Genomic DNA, 22,830 nt, shown 5'->3' on the forward strand with positions numbered 1-22,830 from the left:
GCTTTCGCGATTACTTTTGGTAGAGGTAAATGAATTTGGTGGTTATCGGCTGGGCACGATTATCTGGCTGATGGTGACCGTACCCATCAAGTTTCATGCCCATGCAACAGGTTTTACTAATTTGACCTCAGATTACCCTGGTGACCCTGAAATGACCTTCCGAAAATTTGGCTTTAAATGTTGACTGTACCCACCGAATTTCATGCCCATCTAAAAGTTTTTACTAATTTGACCTCAGATGACCCCCCTGGTGGCCTGGAAATGACCTTCCAAAAATTTGGCTTTAAATGTTGACTGTACCCACCAAGTTTCATGCCCGTACAACAGTTTTTACTAATTTGACCTCAGATGACCCCCTCAAAATGACCTTCCAAAAATTTGGCTTTAAATGTTGACTGTACCCACCAAGATTCATGCCCGACCAACAGTTTTTACTAATTTGACCTCAGATGACCCCTGGTGACCTCGAAATGACCTTCCAAAAATTGGGCTTTAAATGTTGACTGTACCCACCAAGTTTCATGCCCGTACAACAGTTTGTACTAAATTTGACCTGAGATGACCCCTGGTGACCTTGAAATGACCTTCCAAAAATTTGGCTTTAAATGTTGACTGTACCCACTAAGTTTCATGCCCGTACAACAGTTTTTACTTAATTTGACCTCAGATGACCCCTGGTGACCTTGAAATGACCTTCCAAAAATTTGGCTTTAAATGTTGACTATACCCACCAAGTTTCATGCCTGTACAACAGTTTTACTAAGTTGACCTCAGATGACCCCTGGTGACCTTGAAATGACCTTCCAAAAATTTGGCTTTAAATGTTGACTGTACCCCTCAAGTTTCATGCCCATACAACAGTTTTTACCAATTTGACCTCAGATGACCCCTGGTGACCTTGAAATGACCTTCCAAAAATTTGGCTTTAAATGTTGACTGTACCAACTAAGTTTCATGCCCATACGACAGTTTTTACTAATTTGACCTCAGATGACCCCTGGTGACCTTGAAATGACCTTCCAAAATTTGGCTTTAAATGTTGACTGTACCAACCAAGTTTCATGCCCATACGACAGTTTTTACTAATTTGACCTCAGATGACCCCTACATGACCTCAGTGACCTTGGACGCACTAACCAATACAAACCGGTTCTGTCTCGGGTCAAGATGCACCCACCCACCAAGTTTGAGGAATGTGCGACTCATAGTCTCCGAGAAAATAGGCGGAAGGCAAACTTTAACCAAAACTTTAACCAAATTTGTCACATACACACACACACACACACACACACACACACACATACGCACGGAAAAGTGATTATATAGTCTCCTGCCTTATCAGGCGAGACAAAAAACTACATTATCTTCATAAAAATTACATAATTTCAGCATAGATATAACATTAGTGTGTTAATAAAATAAACTTTTTACTTCAAATAAAACACAATTTCAATCTAGAATTCTGTCAGTGCAGTTAATTAAATTTCTTGATTTAAAACTATAACCCTTTGTGTTGTTAAGGCCCCAAAACGTTCACAAACTAAAACATTAAAAAATTTTTTGATGGAGTCAGAAAGCTATATCCTTGCGGTTGAATCAGCTACTGAGTAACAAATGGCTCTTACTGACTGGGCTATTCCAGCTGAAATCCATACACCCCCTGTGGAAGACATAACCTTTAATCTGCCACACAAGAGGTGTAGACTTCAAATGGAGTCACCCATTCAGGTAACCCCATTTGAAACCCACACTCTATCTTGAGAGTAAGTCACAAACAATATTTAGGGACCATTCACAAACACTTGTTAGGGGGGCCTGATGCAAAAAGGGGGGCCCTGATAATTTTTGACCCTCCTATGGGGGGCCCTGAAAAAAAATGACAACACATTTTCCTGTGAAAATTGAGTTTATATGCTTTTCTATGGGGTTGACCCTTAATTTTCATGTCAAAAAGGGGGGCCTGAAATTTTTGAGGTCTGTAAAGGGGGGCCCGAAAAATTTTTGCGATGAAATTTTTTTGCATCAGGCCCCCCTAACTAGTATTTGTGAACAGTCCCTTAGGGAACAAACCAAAGATCGATGACGTCCTATAAACATAACTAGTTTTGTTTCTCAGCCGACCCCCTCCCTCCCTGCCAGAAACGTAATAATGAAATGTTGAAAATTTTGACATAATAATAATAATGACACATTCTTCAGACCGATTTTTTTGTACAAACGTCATCGAGTATTTTTACCCCCTCCCCCCTAAACGAAACTAGTTTTGTTTATAGTACGTCATCAATCTTTTGGTTTGTTCCCTTACCTGTTGGTAAATTATCGACTGACTCAAATCCATAGATGTTGCATTGTGAATATCTATACCATTTTCCACTCCGATGTGCATTTCATTGGACACAGCTACAAATCGCTAGTGTTCGCTCAAAGCACTGGCGTACACATGCACACTTAAAGATGCCACATAGATGCGTGCGTGAAACAGCTGCCTCAAGTTCAACGCTTTGATGTCACTGCCACATCAGGATGGAAAATGGTATAAAGAGTTATTACAGACTTCCAGGAAGTTTACAGAGTTGTCCAATTAGATTGTAATAAGTTGAATTATTCCCAATGATAAACAGGGGCGGATTTAGGTGGGGCGCAGCCGGCGCGCGCCCCCTCTATTTTTTTGACTAGCAAAGGGCGCCGGTAACTTAAAAATACAAAAATTTTAAAAAGGAACAAATTCGCCATGAACAGCAAACAATGGGCCAAAACCGCTTGCGTTTTGAGGGGTAACCCCTTTAACACATTTTTTCGTAAATCGACCAAAAAGCGCCCCTTTATCAAAAATTCCTGGATCCGACCCTGATAAAGGTTATTGGTTAAACCCCTACAGAGGTCACTGATTCAACTCATGCGAGTCACATAACTCCTTGCCATAATACCTGAAAATTCAATACTTTTGGTCATCATGTTATTGGTTCCACGAATTTCATAGTTCTAAGTTGATTCAACTCAATTAATTACTCTCAAAATCAAACAGTTATTAACTGAGTCAACTCTTGAGGAGTAACATTACCACCAGTGATTACTGCTACAACTCTTTTACCCTTGACATCTGGTATTTTTGAAGATCTTAATGCTGCAAAGGCTGCTGCTCCTGATGGTTCTACAACTAAGCCTGCTTTATATAAGAATGCTACGGCATCTAGAATCTCTTCATCAGACACTAAGATGATGTCTTCTACAAAGGCATGGCAGTGTTTGTAGGTATTGCTTCCTGATAGACAAAATACAAAGTTGTGAGAATATTAGAGAACATGGGTAACTTTGAAATAAGAATGAAATAATTGCAAAGACAAACTTGAAATGGGTAACTGATTAATCGCCATCGAAGTGACATAATCAATCGGATTAACTACCATAGCAATGGGGTAAAACAATTCTTGAAATACCGCGTTGCACTGGTACATTCACGCGGTACCTCTGCATTGAACCATATCAAGCTGAGCACTCGCACCTGTAAGATTAGTATATTTGAAAGGAGCGGTATTGTATTCAATCTATGATTGCAGACATACACCGGTTATGAGTACAACCTGCTTGTAGTGCAGCACGATACATTCAAAAATTGTTTTACCCCATTGATATGGTAGTTAAACCGATTATTACGTCACTTTGACAGCAAATACCAGAATAGAATGTACCTCTTTATCTTCTGATCATTACACATGGTGTGCAGTGGTGGCACCATGGGGGTTTCTGGAAGCAATTTCCTCCATCAGAACTCTCTTACTCTTGTAATGCTTAGTAATGCCTCAGCATGTATATGTTGTACCAAAGATACTCTTGGTTGTACTTTTAAACATTAACTATTCCAAAAGTTGGCAGTCCCCATGTCATGTTATTATGCAATTAAAGGCTTCAAATTTGCTAAGAATCAGAATCATTCACGGTCTTGCGCAACTTGCGAGAATTAAGATAAATCATTCATATTTTGCTCACACTAACAGTAAGGTATAAAGAACAAAGAATCAAACAAAATCCTCTTGATTCTCTGATTTGCCCAAGATGAGTTTGTGAGAGTCAAATTTGATTGTAGCAAAGTGTGAAACAATAAGTCCCTGGATATATCCTACATTGATACTCCTTCTTTGTAAGTCAACAAGCTATACAGTCCACACAATAGCCGCTGGTCTAGCGCCACCAATGGCAGGTAAGTCAAGATATTATGATGGATCAGCAATATACCCTATGGGTAACTGATTATACTAGAATAGATCTTTTTACAGCAATTTGCCCATTGAATTTCTGAAAATGGCTGGCCTATGTTGATACTGCTTTTTGTAAGTCAACAAACTATACTATTTTCATGTTTGATCAGTACATGCTCTTTATTTTGTCAGTTAACAGTCAACCGGCCGGTCACAGATATAGGCCTTGGTTTCTTTTTTCTGAGTGCATCTGACTTGGTCTATCCTCTGTGAAATTGTACAAATTAAGTGGAGATAACCTTGTATTTATTTAATTTTGCAATGCTATTAATTTTCGAATGACAAATAATAAAGGTTTTCTGGTTGTAAAGGGTCCAATCTATCATTACCAGATTTCACTTTAGCGAAAATGAGTGAAGAAATGTGATTTTGGAACAAAACAGATTGCTCAATTTTTGGGTACAAAGTCGGGTAGTTTTTTTGTCTTAAAGAATACCTCCAGCAGACAGATACTTCTGTTTTTTTTCAGTGTACAAACTTTACATCATTCCCTTCTAAAAGCCATGAAAATTATATCATATCAACGTTGCAAACGGTCAAATCCACGAAAATAGTCCAAAAAACGCATATAAAATATTTTGGCAAAATTCGTCTGTGTGGAAGCCACGGAATCAATCAATATTGCTTTTGTAGTAGACACGGACATAGAACCAATCGTGCGTGGAGTTTATACAGGCGCGTGAATTCAACCGATCGGATTGACTCGTGGTATTCGGAAAACTGTGTAATATCAGACCTGCTACAACAAAACATGCATAAAGTCGCAATGGCTTTATTAGACAAAAATGCATTGTGATACTGTCCGACTTTGTCATGTTTATGAGGGTGCAGATTCCATAATATTCTATGGCGTAAAAAGCCGATCTAGTCGTAATTTTATATACTTTCACTTCCATTTTTGTCCTAATGAAAACCGTTGAACACTTCTGATTTTGTTATCAACTGACTGATCAATGTTTTATGAGCAATTTACCTATGGTTATTTTCTAGGGGAAGGTTGTAAACGGTCAGGTCCACGGTTTGTTTGGGCACAGTTCATGAAACCTTCAAATTTATCATATTATCTTTACGCAATTATTTTCCAGAAATATTTTATGAATACCAGTTTTTTTTTTTTTAAGACAAGGAAAAACCTACAAACATACTTTTGAGGCTTTTAACACAACTGATGACTACTCCATAACTATCAGAAAATGGTTTTAAGATGGGCCTTTACTGCGGCAAACTTCGGAAAAATCAGTGCGGTGACTGGGTTGAGAAATTGCGAGCATAGAAACTGTGACCTCGTAATGCATAGATCGTGACCTGCCGTCTGACTGTTAAAGGATACAATTAAGCGATATGTACTCTGGTTTGCTGATGATATCGCATATTATTTGCAAATTATCCATAATATCTTGACTTACCTGCCATTGGTGGCGCTAGACCAGCGGCTATTGTGTGGACTGTTGGATCTTTTACCGCTTCTCCTGCCTTAAAGCTTTGGTACATTGTATTAGCTGTGAACAATGAATTGATATGTAAATTTAACATCATGCCATACAATGACCCCACATGCAATAACACTACAAATTATGAATCTTTGAACTCAACAAGCACAGGACCTCATTCTGCATATGATTTAATCCTATCTAAGCGAGGACATCCACACCTGATTTCAATCGACACAAAGTGGACCTACCCCACACACCCCACAACTTCCTATCCAACCGTGACCTGTCCTGAACACCCCCTAACATGGACCACTTTTAAATGCATTTTTAGATTATTTGTGTTGTCCTAGTTATAGCCAGCAACCGTGGACCTCCACGGTTGCAGGTGTATCCATCCATGTGTGTGTGTCCTCGTTTGCAAGTATAATCACAAACGCATAAAAACACTTACCCACAAACATATGCACATAAAACCAAGACATTGGCTGAGCTCAGTACAAATCTTTTACAGAGGGGGAGGGGCTCAACTCAAGTTACATTTTGGTAGGGGTGTGCAACGTGGAGTGCTAAATATTTCCAATTTTCAGAGATAATTCAAAATATTTCCAATTTTCAGTGACAATTAAAATATTTCCAAATTCCAGAGACAATTAAAAATATTTCAAATTTTCAGTGCCAATTAAAAATATTTACAATTTTCAGAGACAATTAAAAATATTTCCAATTTTCAGTGACAGTTGGCCTAGCTGATGTGATCTGATTCTGATGATTCACCAGTGGCAGCGAAATTACAGCAGTTTGAATTCACTTGAAAAAATGCAATACATAAATCCAAATTTATCATTATATTAAAATGACTGTTCCTTGTTTTAAAGGTCCTATCCATTGTGTCACATGGTAGTATAATTGACCAATGATGCACTAGCACTTACCTCCCTCCGGTTCTACTCCATACACTCTAGTTGAGCTACACTGACCAGTTAATTTCACCGCTGCTGCTATTCCTGCTACTAAACCTCCTCCCCACAACATACCAATGATGCACTAGCACTTACCTCCCTCTGGTTCTACTCCATACACTCTAGTTGAGCTACACTGACCAGTTAATTTCACTGCTGCTGCTATTCCTGCTACTAAACCACCTCCCCCACAACATACCAATGATGCACTAGCACTTACCTCCCTCTGGTTCTACTCCATACACTCTAGTTGAGCTACACTGACCAGTTAATTTCACTGCTGCTGCTATTCCTGCTAGTAAACCTCCTCCCCCACAACATACCAATGATGCACTAGCACTTACCTCCCTCTGGTTCTACTCCATACACTCTAGTTGAGCTACACTGACCGGTTAATTTCACTGCTGCTGCTATTCCTGCTAGTAAACCTCCTCCCCCACAACATACCAATGATGCACTAGCACTTACCTCCCTCTGGTTCTACTCCATACACTCTAGTTGAGCTACACTGGCCAGTTAATTTCACTGCTGCTGCTATTCCTGCTAGTAAACCACCTCCCCCACAACATACCAATGATGCACTAGCACTTACCTCCCTCTGGTTCTACTCCATACACTCTAGTTGAGCTACACTGACCAGTTAATTTCACTGCTGCTGCTATTCCTGCTAGTAAACCACCTCCCCCACAACATACCAATGATGCACTAGCACTTACCTCCCTCCGGTTCTACTCCATACACTCTAGTTGAGCTACACTGGCCAGTTAATTTCACTGCTGCTGCTATTCCTGCTAGTAAACCTCCTCCCCACAACATACCAATGATGCACTAGCACTTACCTCCCTCTGGTTCTACTCCATACACTCTAGTTGAGCTACACTGGCCAGTTAATTTCACTGCTGCTGCTATTCCTGCTAGTAAACCACCTCCCCCACAACATACCAATGATGCACTAGCACTTACCTCCCTCTGGTTCTACTCCATACACTCTAGTTGAGCTACACTGACCAGTTAATTTCACTGCTGCTGCTATTCCTGCTACTAAACCTCCTCCCCCACAACATACCAATGATGCACTAGCACTTACCTCCCTCAGGTTCTACTCCATACACTCTAGTTGAGCTACACTGACCAGTTAATTTCACTGCTGCTGCTATTCCTGCTACTAAACCTCCTCCCCCACAACATACCAATGATGCACTAGCACTTACCTCCCTCAGGTTCTACTCCATACACTCTAGTTGAGCTACACTGACCAGTTAATTTCACTGCTGCTGCTATTCCTGCTACTAAACCACCTCCCCACAACATACCAATGATGCACTAGCACTTACCTCCCTCTGGTTCTACTCCATACACTCTAGTTGAGCTACACTGACCAGTTAATTTCACTGCTGCTGCTATTCCTGCTACTAAACCTCCTCCCCCACAACATACCAATGATGCACTAGCACTTACCTCCCTCTGGTTCTACTCCATACACTCTAGTTGAGCTACACTGACCAGTTAATTTCACTGCTGCTGCTATTCCTGCTACTAAACCTCCTCCCCCACAACATACCAATGATGCACTAGCACTTACCTCCCTCCGGTTCTACTCCATACACTCTAGTTGAGCTACACTGACCAGTTAATTTCACTGCTGCTGCTATTCCTGCTACTAAACCACCTCCCCACAACATACCAATGATGCACTAGCACTTACCTCCCTCTGGTTCTACTCCATACACTCTAGTTGAGCTACACTGACCAGTTAATTTCACTGCTGCTGCTATTCCTGCTAGTAAACCACCTCCCCCACAACATACCAATGATGCACTAGCACTTACCTCCCTCCGGTTCTACTCCATACACTCTAGTTGAGCTACACTGACCAGTTAATTTCACTGCTGCTGCTATTCCTGCTACTAAACCTCCTCCCCCACAACATACCAATGATGCACTAGCACTTACCTCCCTCTGGTTCTACTCCATACACTCTAGTTGAGCTACACTGACCAGTTAATTTCACTGCTGCTGCTATTCCTGCTACTAAACTTCCTCCCCACAACATACCAATGATGCACTAGCACTTACCTCCCTCTGGTTCTACTCCATACACTCTAGTTGAGCTACACTGACCAGTTAATTTCACTGCTGCTGCTATTCCTGCTACTAAACCACCTCCCCCACAACATACTATGACTATATCAGGATCTGGAACCTCTTCTAACATTTCTAAACCACAACTGTATAAAGAAAAAAAAAGAAAAAAAATGTATGTAAATTGTATTGGTTTGAATTCTAATAAACAACAAAATTAAAGAATTGACAAAGCAAGCATGAATGCTTGATGCATACAGTGATGAAGTATGGCAGTTGCCACATACAGAGCTAGAGATAGGCATGGATGGTGAGCTCTTGTGTAGGGCACATCAGCTCCTATGGGTGCAATCTGACAAGAGAGAGAGAGAGAGAACAAAAAACTCAAGATCAGGGACAGACTTAGGTTTCAGTTTTCTACTGGCCCTTCAATAAATTTACTGGCCCAGCTTTTTCAATATGTTCTACTGCGAAATAAAGAAGCATGTTGCAATGCGACTTAGAAGTTAGAGATTACACACAGCTGACAGGTGGAGCAGAAATTGCGTCCAATTATGTCCATCCATGCATCACTGATTATATCTTGTCTCACACAATCAGGCTCAAAAATCTAGTGGCCCGCCGGGCAGCATTGTTGGAAGTTTACTGGCCCGTCACAAAATCTTCTGGCGCGGGACCACTGGGCCACCACTTAACTTAAATCAGTCCCTGCTTTTAAAAGATTTAATTTCTTATTTTCACTGTATCCAGGTCCTGCCTTTTGAAACACACATCAGTCCTCAAGGTGATGTACGTGTGATTACATTATTTGTATTGTTATTTTTGTACCACCCACATTTACTGTAATTAGAGACTGACCGATCAGATCGGTAGCTTCTGAATCGGGCCGATTATTAGCTTATCGGTAGTGATCTGCATCGGCCGATTTTTCCTTCATCCGCCGATGTAATGCACCGATCACCCAATATCATGAAAGTAATTGTTGAAGCTTAACAAGTATTCATTTATTGGTATATTTCTTTGAATTAGACTAGTTAAATCAAGCGAAATTTAGCAAAAGAACAAGCTTTGTAGGCGATAAACATATATAAAATCATACCGTGATTCAGGCACGCAGCCGAGATAATCAGGTAATTCCCCGCATGCACATGTACAATTGTAGTTCTTACTTCCGGGTTACGCACGTGCGTGTCAGATTGGAGAGAGCTACGGGCCGCGTGCAAAACTCAACACTTCCGGGTTACACACGTGCATGTCAGATTGGAGAGAGCTACGGGCCGTGTGCAAAACTCAATACTGACTTGAACGTAAACACAAGAATAAAATGGGGCGATCGAATTATTCGACGGCCTCGGATATCAGGGGGAAAAGGTAAATTGAACTTAGAATAATCATGGTCAAATTAAGTATTGTAAATGAGCACGGGAGTATATTTTTGTGCTCAGAGCATACATAATTATGGTAAAACTTTGCGTACAAGTACCCTCAACATACAGGTGAAATTTACTCATGGCGATGGCAGCCATTGTTTACAATTGGGGAATTGGTAATCGGTGATCAGTGATCGAATCGGCAGATCAAAGAGGGAATTGATCGGCCAATCGGCCGATTCAGATAGGGACCTGATCGGTCAGACACTACCTGTAATTTCATTCTTCATCATTTTCACTGCCAAAATTTAAGAAATTATGTCAAAATCTGAAGAAAAACTTTACATTACATTTTGACATAATTTAATGAATATCAACCCTGTTTGTGTAACAATTCCTGCCAAATTAATGCAACCTATGAGTTTAATTTTTTTCAATACTAAGAATTTCATGTACTGAGCATGTTCTTTTAGTGATTGCACAATAGAAAGTGTTACAATTTAATTTAAGGAATTGATTGAGGTATTTGTATTAGAGTTGGGCGACTAAGTCGCCAATAGTCGTTAGTCGCGACTATTACTGATAGTCGCGACTACGACTATTGAAAAGCAAAAGTCGACTAATGCAAGTATATTTTTGTGTTAAAAAATTACTTTAAAAGTGCCAGTTATTCGCACCAAAACCAACCAAATACTAACATATAAACTGCGAAAAATGTGAAAAAATGTTAGTCATTGTCTTACCAATAGTAACACTAACCAACAAGTAATCATAAAGTCCATAAATCATCATTAAATTGGTATTATTGACTTGTTGTCGAACTACTTTCCCACAAGATAAAGCCGTCAAAAACTCAAATTACTTAGAACTGTCGAACATCTCATTATGATTATAATTTATGCAGCGATAACAGGTGTAGCAGCGTCATAGCGTGCATGTACAGACCCAGGTTGGGTGTTTGTACCAACTACTGAAGGTATGAGATTATTTTAACTTTGGAAAGAAACAGCGAGAACTTCCGAGAAGTGTTTTCCAAAAGGGAAAATTTAGGAAAATATTATTAGATTAGAAGTACTTTTCACGTAATTTCAAAAAGCTATGCTTATTGTGGTAACAGAATATTTAGAAAGCAACAGGAAAATAAACAATTTAGCTGACAAACAGTCGTAATGTTGCAATGCCACCCCTGTAGCGACAAATGCAGTAGTCTAGATGAGGTCAGGTGACGTAGGTCGGAGGTGAAAGTTAATCGTACATACACGATGCAACACGTTCATGATGAGCATACCATGGAAAATATGCACTGCCGTACCGGCATGTTTACATATTTTCATGCACAGCAAAACATGGAAACGAACGAAGATCGCTATTGGAATATTGAAGGTTTGAGAAATTATATGAAGTTTCTTGTGCTGTTGCTGGAAAGTGGCAAGTGAATTTAATTGAACAGAAAATTTAGGCCTATATTACAGCATTTTACAGTCAAATATTTGCATCGCAAACGCATGCGATACAGTGTAGCAATTTGTATCGCAACAGTGCTGGTTTGTGTAGCAAACTGTGATGCGATGCCGGCAATCACAGGTCCTGTAATCATGCATTATAAATACTAAATTGCCACCAATCTTTCACCCGATTTTTCAGTCCAATTTTAACCACAGATAGTCGCGACTATAATCGTAGTCGCGACTATTTGCTGCCGACTAGTCGACTAGGAAAAAAGTGATAGTCGCCCAACTCTAATTTGTATAATGATGCCACGTAAGACATGATTCACAGTGGACAGTGGTAAAAGTGCATTGCTTCCTATCTCTTCCTATTCGTCTCAGATATACACACAGTTTCTTTGGCAGGGCCAGCGAAACACCCATGGCTACAGGTCACCGATCCAGTACTTGGCATATATATGAGGGGTCTCTGGTTTGACTCTCGACCAAAACAAACAACTTTTTTGTTCATCTTCTCTCTTCATTTCTTCCTTCCCATTAATCAAAAAGCACTTGGGGCTTTAGGGTTAACTTTATCATGCCAATTGCTATTATTGGGCTATTCCAGTTGAAATCCACACTACCCCTGTGGAAGATTTTGGAAATATCTTCCACAGGGGGAGTATGTTTTTCAAATGTTTGGTCAGAGTTAATCATTTTGAAACCCATACTCCCCCTGTATTACGGCTTTACCTATATCTTCCACAACGGGAGTAAGTATTTCAAATGGTAGTTACCTAATTGTGTATTCTATTCAAAATTGATACTCCCTCTGTGGTAGACTTTAGCTAAAGCTTCCACAGGGGTAGTGTGGAATTTAAATGGAAAAGCCCATTCCACCAAAGGAAACCCAATGAAATATTTACCTTCCATGTCCAGTAATCAAATTGATATCATCAAATGGGTGTAAGTAATGCATGCCTTTTTCTTCACAATACTGATCAACTCTGACCTGCAGCTCAGGTGTGGGCAATTTTTCTACACATACACCAAATCCCTGTTACAAATGAACAAAACAATAAAACTGATCTAGACTACTAAAAACCTAACATACATAGCAGGGTACAGATACAAAATTTAATTCTCTAATACTTGGTGCCTCATGAGGTACATGTATAGTCTGTCCACATAGAAGTACAAAGTAAATAGACCTCGGGAACTGGAGGTATGTACAGGGTGAGTCAAAAAAAGTGCAATAGAGCAAATAATCGATATTTATGTAAGAACCGCGTTGAATTTTCCAATTATTGAAAGTTTCTATAAATGCCAAACTCGAAAGTCACCTGTTGTGAAAAAATGAAGTCAATCACATCTACCGTTTAATTTTTATGAGTCCTTTTGCTACGATACCCAATTTCATTATTTGTCCACGAGGTACCACGTATTTTGTATGAGAGCACACAATGCACGATAAAGGTACCAGCTCTGAAACTGACTTTAACTTAAATAAGGTTGATTTTTGCGTTATTTTAATTTCTTTTTTTTCTGTTCAAACAAACTTTCTAACATTACATTAAGTAATTCGTACCACACTCGACTCCAACTCCAGTTTTTTTTAAATCCCAATATGTCCAACTTACTGGATATTTTATAATTCACTCCACTTCAATTTGCGTGCATTTTATTTTGACATTTGAAAAAATGTGTATGTTTTTGATAGAGAATAAACATCTTTAAAGTAAAGGTAAAATGAAAATAACAACAAATAATGTATCTTTTCCTTAAACAAGACCAAGGACAATAACAATTTTGGGGCTCCATTTTATTTCAATGCCAATGAGGTTAAGAAAATAGCAGTTGTTCCAAATCTACCTTACACAGAGTGGGCTGACATTCAAATTTTAGATGTTTCTTGGACAGACATTAAAATTGGGTATCGGTATAAAATGTGTCATAAAAACAAAACGGTAATTGCTAATTCATTGGTTTTTTCACACAGGGTCACTAATAAATATATCATTAAAAAAATGTTTTAAAACCTAAGAGGTTCAAATGGGTTTTTAAATAAAAATGGATTCTTTTCTCTATTGCACTTTTTTTGACTCACCCTGTATGAGAATAAACATTTCAGTGCAATGCACATGTAAATGCTTCTTTGGCGCACCAACTGCTGCGCGATTTGTACTTGCCGAGCGCACCACTCTCTTTACGCATCACATTTTTTTAACAAGCAGTTTGTGTGACGCAAAGCATCGACCCCCGATGCCACAGATTTGGTTTGTACTTCTATGTGGACAGACTGTAGTTCACAAGTATGTTCTAGGCATTAAACCAAAGCATAATGATTTACAGTGTGCTATACACCGGCATAAACCTCTAAGTCTTAGCCCACATGTTTGTCTTCATTAAGCACAATTAAAGCAGGGTTGCCAAAAGATATCAGCCCGAATCGCGGGTCAAATAATCGAAAAGTCGCCCAATTTTTCTCTTTACCATTGGTTTCTATGGGGCAGGACACTATCGGAAGTCGCTGGAGCCAATGTTGAAAAGTTGCCCAATTGGGCTACCAAATTGCGGGTTTGGCAACCCTGAATGAAAGCACTCTGATATTGGCATCTCATTCACTGCTGCTGTGCATCATTGGGCTATTCCATTTGAAATCCACACACCCCCTATGGAAGACATGACCTTAATCTCCCACACAGGGGGTGTAGATTTCAAATGGAATCACCCATTCAGGTAAATGAAACTCCGTTTGAAAATCACACTCCATGTGTGGAAGATTAAGGTCATGTCTTCCATGAGGGTGTATGAAGTTCAAATGGAATAGCCCCTTGTATTGCGGGAGAATTCAATTTTGCACCTGTTGACATGTACCTGTTCACACATACCTTGCATGCCCATATATTATGTCTGGGTCATCAAATGAATGGAAATAATACATGCCATCCTCTACACATCTATCCACAGCAGATAACAGCTCAGGACGTGGTAATTTCTTTACTTTTACCCCGTAGTCCTGCGAAGATGAAAAGCCAGAGAAGGTGCAATGCTACAATTACATTACCAAAATACTGTCACGCAGGTGTGTGACGCATTACTGACATTATCGTTGGTTGTGTGATGCTTTGGATTGAACTACATGTACTGCAAATATCATTGTATCAGAGAATTAAATTTGGCACCTGTTGACATGCATTGCACACATCTATCCACAGCAGATAACAGCTCAGGACGTGGTAATTTCTTTACTTTTACCCCGTAGTCCTGCGAAGATGAAAAGCCAGAGAAGGTGCAATGCTACAATTACATTACCAAAATACTGTCACGCAGGTGTGTGACGCATTACTGACATTATCGTTGGTTGTGTGATGCTTTGGATTGTATCAGAGAATTAAATTTTGTACCTGTTGACATGCGCATGCATTCGTTGACACATACCTTGCATGTCCAAATATTAAGTCTGGGTCATCCTGACGGAAATAATACATTCCATCTTCTATGTATCTATTCACAGAGAGAAAAACAAAACATGTACAAACAAACACACAAACATACAAACAAACAAACACACAAACAAGTAATACACAACAAAACAAACAAAAAATCCATACCTGTAGAACTTTGGCCCTGTTTTCAGGAGCTGTTTCTGGCATAAGGCACATAGCTTTCAGACCAAGTTGATTTGTTGCAAATGCATATGCTTTCCCATAATTCCCTGCCGACATGGTAATTGTACTCTGTTCTTTGTTGGCTACGGAACTTGGAATATGAGCTAGTTGATTGGCAAGGCCTCGCACTTTAAAAGAACCTGAAATGAACATGGTGGTAAATAAAGGTACAGGAATTATGTAAAGAACAAAAGTAGTGTTTACTATATTGTCAAAAGGCTGATGCACATTAATGAGATTCCTTTAACATATTATGCTCTGTGAGTTTTACAGAATTATTCCATAAATACATTACTTACTCCCTATTCCAGAAAAATACAGAACTAATTTGGATGAAAAAAATATTATCCTATTTTGCCAAATGAAACATAGCTCAATCTTAATCTAATTTGATTAGTTCTAATTGGCACTAAATGTCAAATTTTAATAGTTTTGCAATTTGTGGGAAAATGATATATATAGATATAGTCCATCAACTCAAAAGTATAATGTAAATAGACCTTGGAAACTGGAGGTATGAGAATAATAATATTTCAGTGCAATGCGCATTTGGGGCACTAACTGCAGGGCGATTTGTACTTGCGGAGCGCATCACGCTCTTTATGTGTCACGTTTTTAACACGCAGTGCGTGTGACGCAAAGCATTGACCCCCGATGCCACAGATTTACTTTGTACTTCTGAGTTGACGGACTATATCTATAATAGCTGCCCTATAGTTTTTGACATATCTGCCATGGTAAATCAACACAATCAGATCAGATCAACTGTCAATGGGGCAGCTATTACAGATAGGGCCTTCTTGACCTAATCCCACCATTTCTTGAAAGTCTCACCTGTAATTTGCATATTTTCTAATTTTAGGTGCAAGTCCATATCTTCCTTCATCTCCATTCTGTCCTGTACATGATGTAACATGGGAGTCCTTACACATAAGGGACTCTTCCTTACTACTTGATATGCTAGCTGCAGGTCAGCTAATGTGGCAAGAGGTGCATCGGGATTGTATGCCATTGTGCCTGTCAATCTTCTGAAAATGAAAGGAACAAAAATTTCACAAAATAGTTTGTGAATGAGTATCTCATCACAGATATTGGAACTTCCATGCACCAACAACTGTGTGCAGAAATTGGAAACACTTGTTTTAAAAGGGCATTTCGTGATCCACAGCATCATCCCCCCACTTTTCTCAAAAAAAACCTATGGCTACATAATGTTCATGTACAAAAAATTTCTTGCAGATTAATTCGTTTAGCAAAGATATCGCGAAATTTGAATTTCGTTCTGGTATACCAGAACGAAATTACAACAGATTGTCTATGGAGCAATGTAATACCCGATGATCTTCTATGGAGCAATGTAATACCAGATGATCTTCTCTGGTAATACACATAATCATACATAACTCATATAACTCGTATACATAACTTTCTGTCCTTTTGCTTGTTTTGTCCTCCGTCCCATGCACTGTCTTGTCTTTATGTAGGACCTCATTGGAAATAAGTTTACACATTTGCAGCTAGACTTTATGGGTTATCCTGGCATTTCGGCTTTTTGGTGTCTTTGCTTGTAATATATCCATGTATTTCATATTTGCTAAATTTGTGATAATTTGTGATTGATTATATTTATTGTTCTTGTCGATTTTGCCGAATAAATATGAATGAATGAATGAATGAATTTTGGGAATAAGCTTTTTTCGTGGATATCTACTGAAAAATGTCATAAAAAGAGGATGCTAGGATCACGAAATACTCCTTTAAGTTGTTTGTACCAGGATGAATTTATGAAGCAGGCTCCTCAAAACAGAAAGAAATACTGCAAATAGGCAAGTTTAAGGTGGTACTACACCCCTGGCCAATTTTGTGCCTATTTTTGCATAATTGCAAGTTGAAACCTTCGGACAAGTTTGTTGTTATTCCTGTAACTGTCTGTTACTGTATCCTTATCTAAGGGGCATGTATCTTTTATTATTATTTATATCAGGCTTTTGAGCGATACAATAAAACTGAATATTGTACAATATTTTCAAAATACCCGGATGCAATACAATATTTGTTGAATATTGTACGCGTGTCGCGCCTTACCATGGTGACGGCACCAACACGCATCATGATACAAGAGCACAACAATACACTACAGATATCGTAACGGCTCACAGGAGATTTCGTACTGTATAAAACAAGTAAAATCACAAACTTAATTCGCGGCAATTCTGGATGATGATAACCTTAGGCAATATAATCCACATGCTTAATGCAATACACATTGGTTAAACTAGGTATCCCAGGCAAACCTTAGTTAATACATTTGCTAGTCAGCGAAATTCGCCGAGACCGGGGCCCAAACACAACGCATATTTACATAGTAATTTGAATTTCTTTCGAGGATAGGTCGGTGAAGGAAACCTACATAAATATGTTTTCTATACTTCACTTGACCCAAATATATGATTTTTATGGTGATAATCAAGTCGCACATGGAATTTTAGAGGATTTTGATAGCAGTTCCATTAAAAAAAAGCTGCTATCGCCAGATCTAGAAACACCCCTAAATGCCGTTTTTGGGAATTTTGCTAGCAGAATCTTTTTGATGAAAGTCAATCTTTGACAAGATGTAACTTTGTTACGGAAAGTGCTATGACAAAAATGTTTTCAGTTTTGGCTTTCTTTACTCAAGGGCTTTAATTTGATATGTAAAATGATGCAGTTTGATGGCAAATTTGAATTCACCTAGCATACCTAGTTAAACCCTGTGGCTAGGTAAGCTAAAATTTTCATTTTACCGCATAGCAAAAGCCTGATATAAATAATAATAATAATATTGAATGGCTTATGTGTGATACAAGAATATATTGCACGCGATAGAAAAATATTCTTGTAATGTATCACACTCAAGTCAACAACATGAACAAGGTCAAAGCCATTCAATATTATATAATTATCCAAGCGGCAAAGCGATCTAATTTGGGGGCTATGTTTTTATCAAAGTATTCCACAAATGCTTCGGACCACTAATACTGATTTTGTTTCTAAATGTCTGTTTCTAAGCTTTACTACCTTGCAGTGGTCAGTAGTGCAGTGGTGGTGGTTGTAGCAGGCACCTGCTGCAGTGTTTACATTTTTCACTTGCACTTCATTGCATACGTTTCAATATAATCAACAAAATTACAATATTTATTGGATTAAATTGTTTTTGTAACCATCTAGAAAAACCAATAAAACAATATAAGTTGATTGTGTTTAAGTCTTATTTATTTAAACCAATATAATAATAGGCACTACATCTGTCAAAATCAAGAAGTTTTAATTGAGTACAAACAAGAAATTACTGGAATGGTATGAACCGGAAGTACACTGGTAATTTACGACACCGGTCGAATTCTGCAGTTTCACCAGAGAGGGCCACGTTGACAATAAAATAGTCAAGATGGTAAGTCTGTTTTAAGACATTTTAAAACATATCTGATAATAAAGCTTTTGGGGTTTGATAACGATTGTTATAAAGTAGTAGCAGAAAATATAATTTTCTGAAAAGAAGCAGGAAAAGATCGTTTCCGTGTTGAAATCAGTCGTGCATGATATGTGATAAGCTTATTAAAACTTAGTACGAGGAACCCATATACCGTACTTAGCTCTATACGAAAAGCTAGTGCAACGTCATTGCATGATTTCAATTAGAGTTTGCACTAAAAAATGCAAGGCTCCTGTGGCTTAAATAGTTGCATGTTTATCATTATAATATTAATTACGCAGCTTCTTGTACTTCTTGCCTAAACAACTATGCTTGAAATTGTAATTAATACTTTTTTATTTATCCAGAATAAATAAAAATTCATTATAAGACATTAGCACATGATCCAAATCGGCGCACCAAAATTGAGATGGCACTTCAATTCAGTGCAAACTTAAATAGGGCAGCACCAATACGAAAATGTCATACCGATAAATGACGTACGTCTGGTTTGCCCGGTTTTTTAAGTTTGCGTTGCGAACTAATTAAAACTTATCATAATGCTAAATGTATGCCAGGACACGCAAAAATTCATCCGAAAAGGATTTTTCGAAAGAGTTTTGGAGCAGATATAATAATGTGTTGTATGAATGAAGCGGACAAACACTGACAATTTGAATTTCGCTGACTAGCAAATGTCTTAACTAAGGTTTGCCTGGGATACCTAGTTCACCACGTAAACTTGTATGGCTCAAAATTTGGACCGCTCGCCATTAAGTTTACTGACATAGTGTATTTCCAGGCAGTTGATGTTTTTTTTTCATACTCACATACAGTCCACAGGTGTTCCAGAGAAAGTCATTAATATATCCTGCTACTTCATAAAATAAAACGAATTCTCATTACGGAGAATGACCTGAATTCAGAAATATTGGGTTTTTGTACGTACAAAATATAATCTAAAATGTTTTGCAATAATTAAAACAAATATATCATATTCCGAGGCGCGGAAGTACACCAAATTGGTGTCTTATGACCTTTGACATTCTTTTGTGGCGAGTGACATGGTCTTTCAATTCACGCCGAGTGTCCTTGACAGGCATGACTATGCTTCAGTGGTCATGAAAGAATTCAAAAGATAACCTCTGCCCCTATAATCCCGAGCTATTGTCTGAAACTGCTCCTCGGAAGATGTATCATAAGAACTCAGTCTTCAAATGATAGTCATGTAACGACCAAAAGTTTAATTACTGACTATCATTGAAGACTGAGTTCCGCAGTCTAGATTAAGCCTGGGTTTTTTCAACGGAAAAAAACTTATAATCAAATAATTTTTTGTAAATTCAAAGAAAGGGAAAATACCAATGCAATTTTATTTTAATCACATTATTTTTAATATTTATAATCAATTACCTCAGAAAACTTGCAAAAGATAGTGAAAAATTATAGATAACACAATTTGGCTGTGCGTCATCAATTGGCAATGTTGCAAGTATGTATTTAATTACAATATGGCGGCTGCCTCATGTTGTTGATGTCCGACAATTACTCCAGAAAAATTTACACAAAATGACGATTTTAGTAAGTACAATAATGACGAACTGATGCAGGAGTATAGCACAGTGTGTCAGTAATATGTCAAGAACGATATCCTCATATTTTTGAGACAATAAAAAACTGCAGGAAGAAGTTTTTATTCATATGCATGACATTGTGCCCTGCATGGCGACTGCGTACATCAAACAAGTACGTTACATATTACGAGATACGTCCATGTTCTAACTTTCGTATCACAAGCTATCGGTTGTTCATTCAAAAGTTAGATATTTTCAAACAATAGGGGGTTTTATTCTTACATGTTATAGCTGCCTTGTGAAAGTACAGTGTTATAACCCTAACCCTAACCACACCACTCCACGCCATACATAAATTCTGCCAGTCACATTTCCCCAATATGAAATTTTTTAAAAGTAAAATTTCAATTTTAATTTTACTTCATTAAAGTTTGGCGGAGGCGGGGTTCGAACTCACGGCGGCGGACTGTTTTGGACACACTATAAACCCATCAGCGCCTTAGACCACTCGGTTACTTGTCTTGTTGGAATTCATTTGGAACTTAGAAGATATAATCGCAACTTCAACATAGGCCTACCACGTGACAAGCAAAGGCAGAAAAGCGTACCATATTTTGGAATTATATTTCAAATAAAAACATTTATGTGTATTATTAGCGCTCAATTGTTGTTAACTGCGTGTTTTATACAAAAAAAATCAACGATAAGCATGATAACTGGGCGTCTATATGGACAATACATTATATAGATTTTGACACGTGCTTGTGTCTCAGTACATTTCCATGGTCAGTAAAATACTATAGAGAAAAACCTACCATTTTTCTTGTGTACACGTTCGATGTTTTTATCAATTACATAAAAAATCCATTTTAGACCCCAAATGTTTCTTCGGGAAATAAAAGATTAGAATACCATAAATACGAAACAGTATTCTTTTGCCGGGTCTAATGTTATTTATACATAGCTTTTTTAACGTTTTTTCTATCCTTATTCTTGCTCAATTAAAAAAATATTTTGGCGTATATAAAATTTAAATAAAATTCTCTGCTTCATAAACGGCCTCAAATATGCCACAATTGGGTATCACGAATAGTTATATATGATGTGCAGTTAATATTCATATTTTCTTTTATACAGAGGATGCTTCAGTTTTGACAGAAAAAATATTTTCTTGAAAACCCTCTCACTCGGTTATTTCAAAACAGTAACCACGCTTCCCTAGAATGTGCAATAATTTAGCATTAAAATTTTTCTTATTCTAACAGCAAGCGTTTCTAGAATGAATTATGGCGAAATGTGGTGTAAACCCTAACCAGTGCAGAAGGCAGCTATTACATGTAAAAATAAAAAACCCTAAAGTAAAGGAATGCGCAAATGGCAACATGAAAGCAATCAGATAACAAAATTTGACATCAAAAATAAAAATGAAATCATTGAACTGTAGGTGTGAGAGGGAAACCTCAGTTAACACATTTGCTAGTCAGCCAAAATGGGGCCCAAACACAATACATATTTACATAGAAATTTAAAAGAACAGCTAGCTCAAGGAAACCTACATAAATATGTTGTCTATACCTTACTTCACTTGACCCAAATATGATTTTTTTTTTTTTTGGTGATGAGACGTCAATCGCACATGGAATTTTAGAGGGATTTTGATAGTAGTTTCCCATAGAAAAGCTGCTATCATCATGAGACTAAGATCTAGAAATACCACCGAAATGCTGTTTTGTTAGCTGAATCTTTTTGATGAAAGTCAATCTTTGACAAGGTGTAACTTTGCTACGGAAAGTGCTACATGTATGACAAAACGGTTTTCAGTTTTGGTTTTCTTTACTCAAGGGCTGTAATTTGATATATCAGTTCGGGGGCACTGCTAACTCAAAGACGTCTCTGATATCAAAGACGGGTCAGTGATTTCACATACGGGGTCTGTGATATCACATACGTCGTGCTTTTTTTACAGTTCGGCACTAGATGCAGCACATCGGAACGAAGGTGACTGTATCGGAATATGCTTTCCTATGTTTAGCAAATATCTGCCTGTGCAAACATCATATCTATCTGTGCAAATTCTGACAAATGGTCCCAGAAAACACTTAGATTGGCAAAATCGAGCCATATCCAACGTTTTGAAGTAACAAAAAATCCCAAGTCATGGGGGAAGTGAATATTTTGGCAAGGGAAAAAAAGGAGGGAACAATGAATTTTTGGCCAGTGAACGAGGGGGAGGGGAGCGATTTTTGGCACGCATTGTGGCGGCAACTTTTCAAAAATATATTCAAAAATGACTTGAAAAATGGTAGGCCCCTATGGAAACGTTCAGGCCTAACCTTGTGGCCTGACTCTTGCACACGTGCATGGGATGCATTCGGAGAAATATGGACACTTGTATTTTATTGAAACTTATTGATAGGGGTAGGGTTATGTTATGATTAGGTGGCTCAAAATAGATCAACAAATTACAGTAAACCAGGCGCGTGCCCACTGCCCAGGGAGTGGGGCTTTGGGGCCTGCAGCCCCGGGTCCTAAAAATAATGAGGGAGACAGAGAGCGAAAGAGAGAAGGGAGAGGGAGGGAGAGGAAGGGGAGAGACAAAGCAGTGGC

General features: G+C 38.3%; 3 protein-coding genes across 3 annotated transcripts in view; 2 read left to right on the forward strand and 1 right to left on the reverse strand.

Moving 5' to 3' along the window:
* The window catches only part of LOC140147839 (monoacylglycerol lipase ABHD6-like), a 79,694-nt gene that overhangs the window by 40,589 nt on the left and 16,275 nt on the right, over positions 1–22,830 (forward strand). The window lies entirely within an intron of this gene.
* LOC140147842 (L-threonine dehydratase catabolic TdcB-like) lies at positions 2,831–18,337 on the reverse strand. The gene is made up of 7 exons (XM_072169598.1): positions 18,256–18,337; positions 16,033–16,226; positions 15,142–15,338; positions 12,454–12,584; positions 8,725–8,876; positions 5,663–5,755; positions 2,831–3,262 (listed from the first exon to the last, which is right to left on the reverse strand). The coding sequence occupies exons 2-7, from the start codon at positions 16,208–16,210 to the stop codon at positions 3,018–3,020; spliced, it is 996 nt and encodes a 331-aa protein (XP_072025699.1). The 5' UTR covers positions 16,211–16,226; positions 18,256–18,337; the 3' UTR covers positions 2,831–3,017.
* Positions 18,526–22,830, forward strand: part of LOC140147840 (protein SEC13 homolog) — a 35,524-nt gene continuing 31,219 nt past the window's right edge. The window contains exon 1 of the mRNA XM_072169597.1: positions 18,526–18,628. Coding sequence (XP_072025698.1) covers positions 18,626–18,628 — 3 coding nt within the window. The 5' untranslated portion in view covers positions 18,526–18,625. The remainder of the gene's footprint in view (positions 18,629–22,830) is intronic.

This window comes from Amphiura filiformis, chromosome 3, assembly GCF_039555335.1.
Source record: "Amphiura filiformis chromosome 3, Afil_fr2py, whole genome shotgun sequence".
In the NCBI taxonomy this organism is placed as follows: Eukaryota; Metazoa; Echinodermata; class Ophiuroidea; order Amphilepidida; family Amphiuridae; genus Amphiura; species Amphiura filiformis.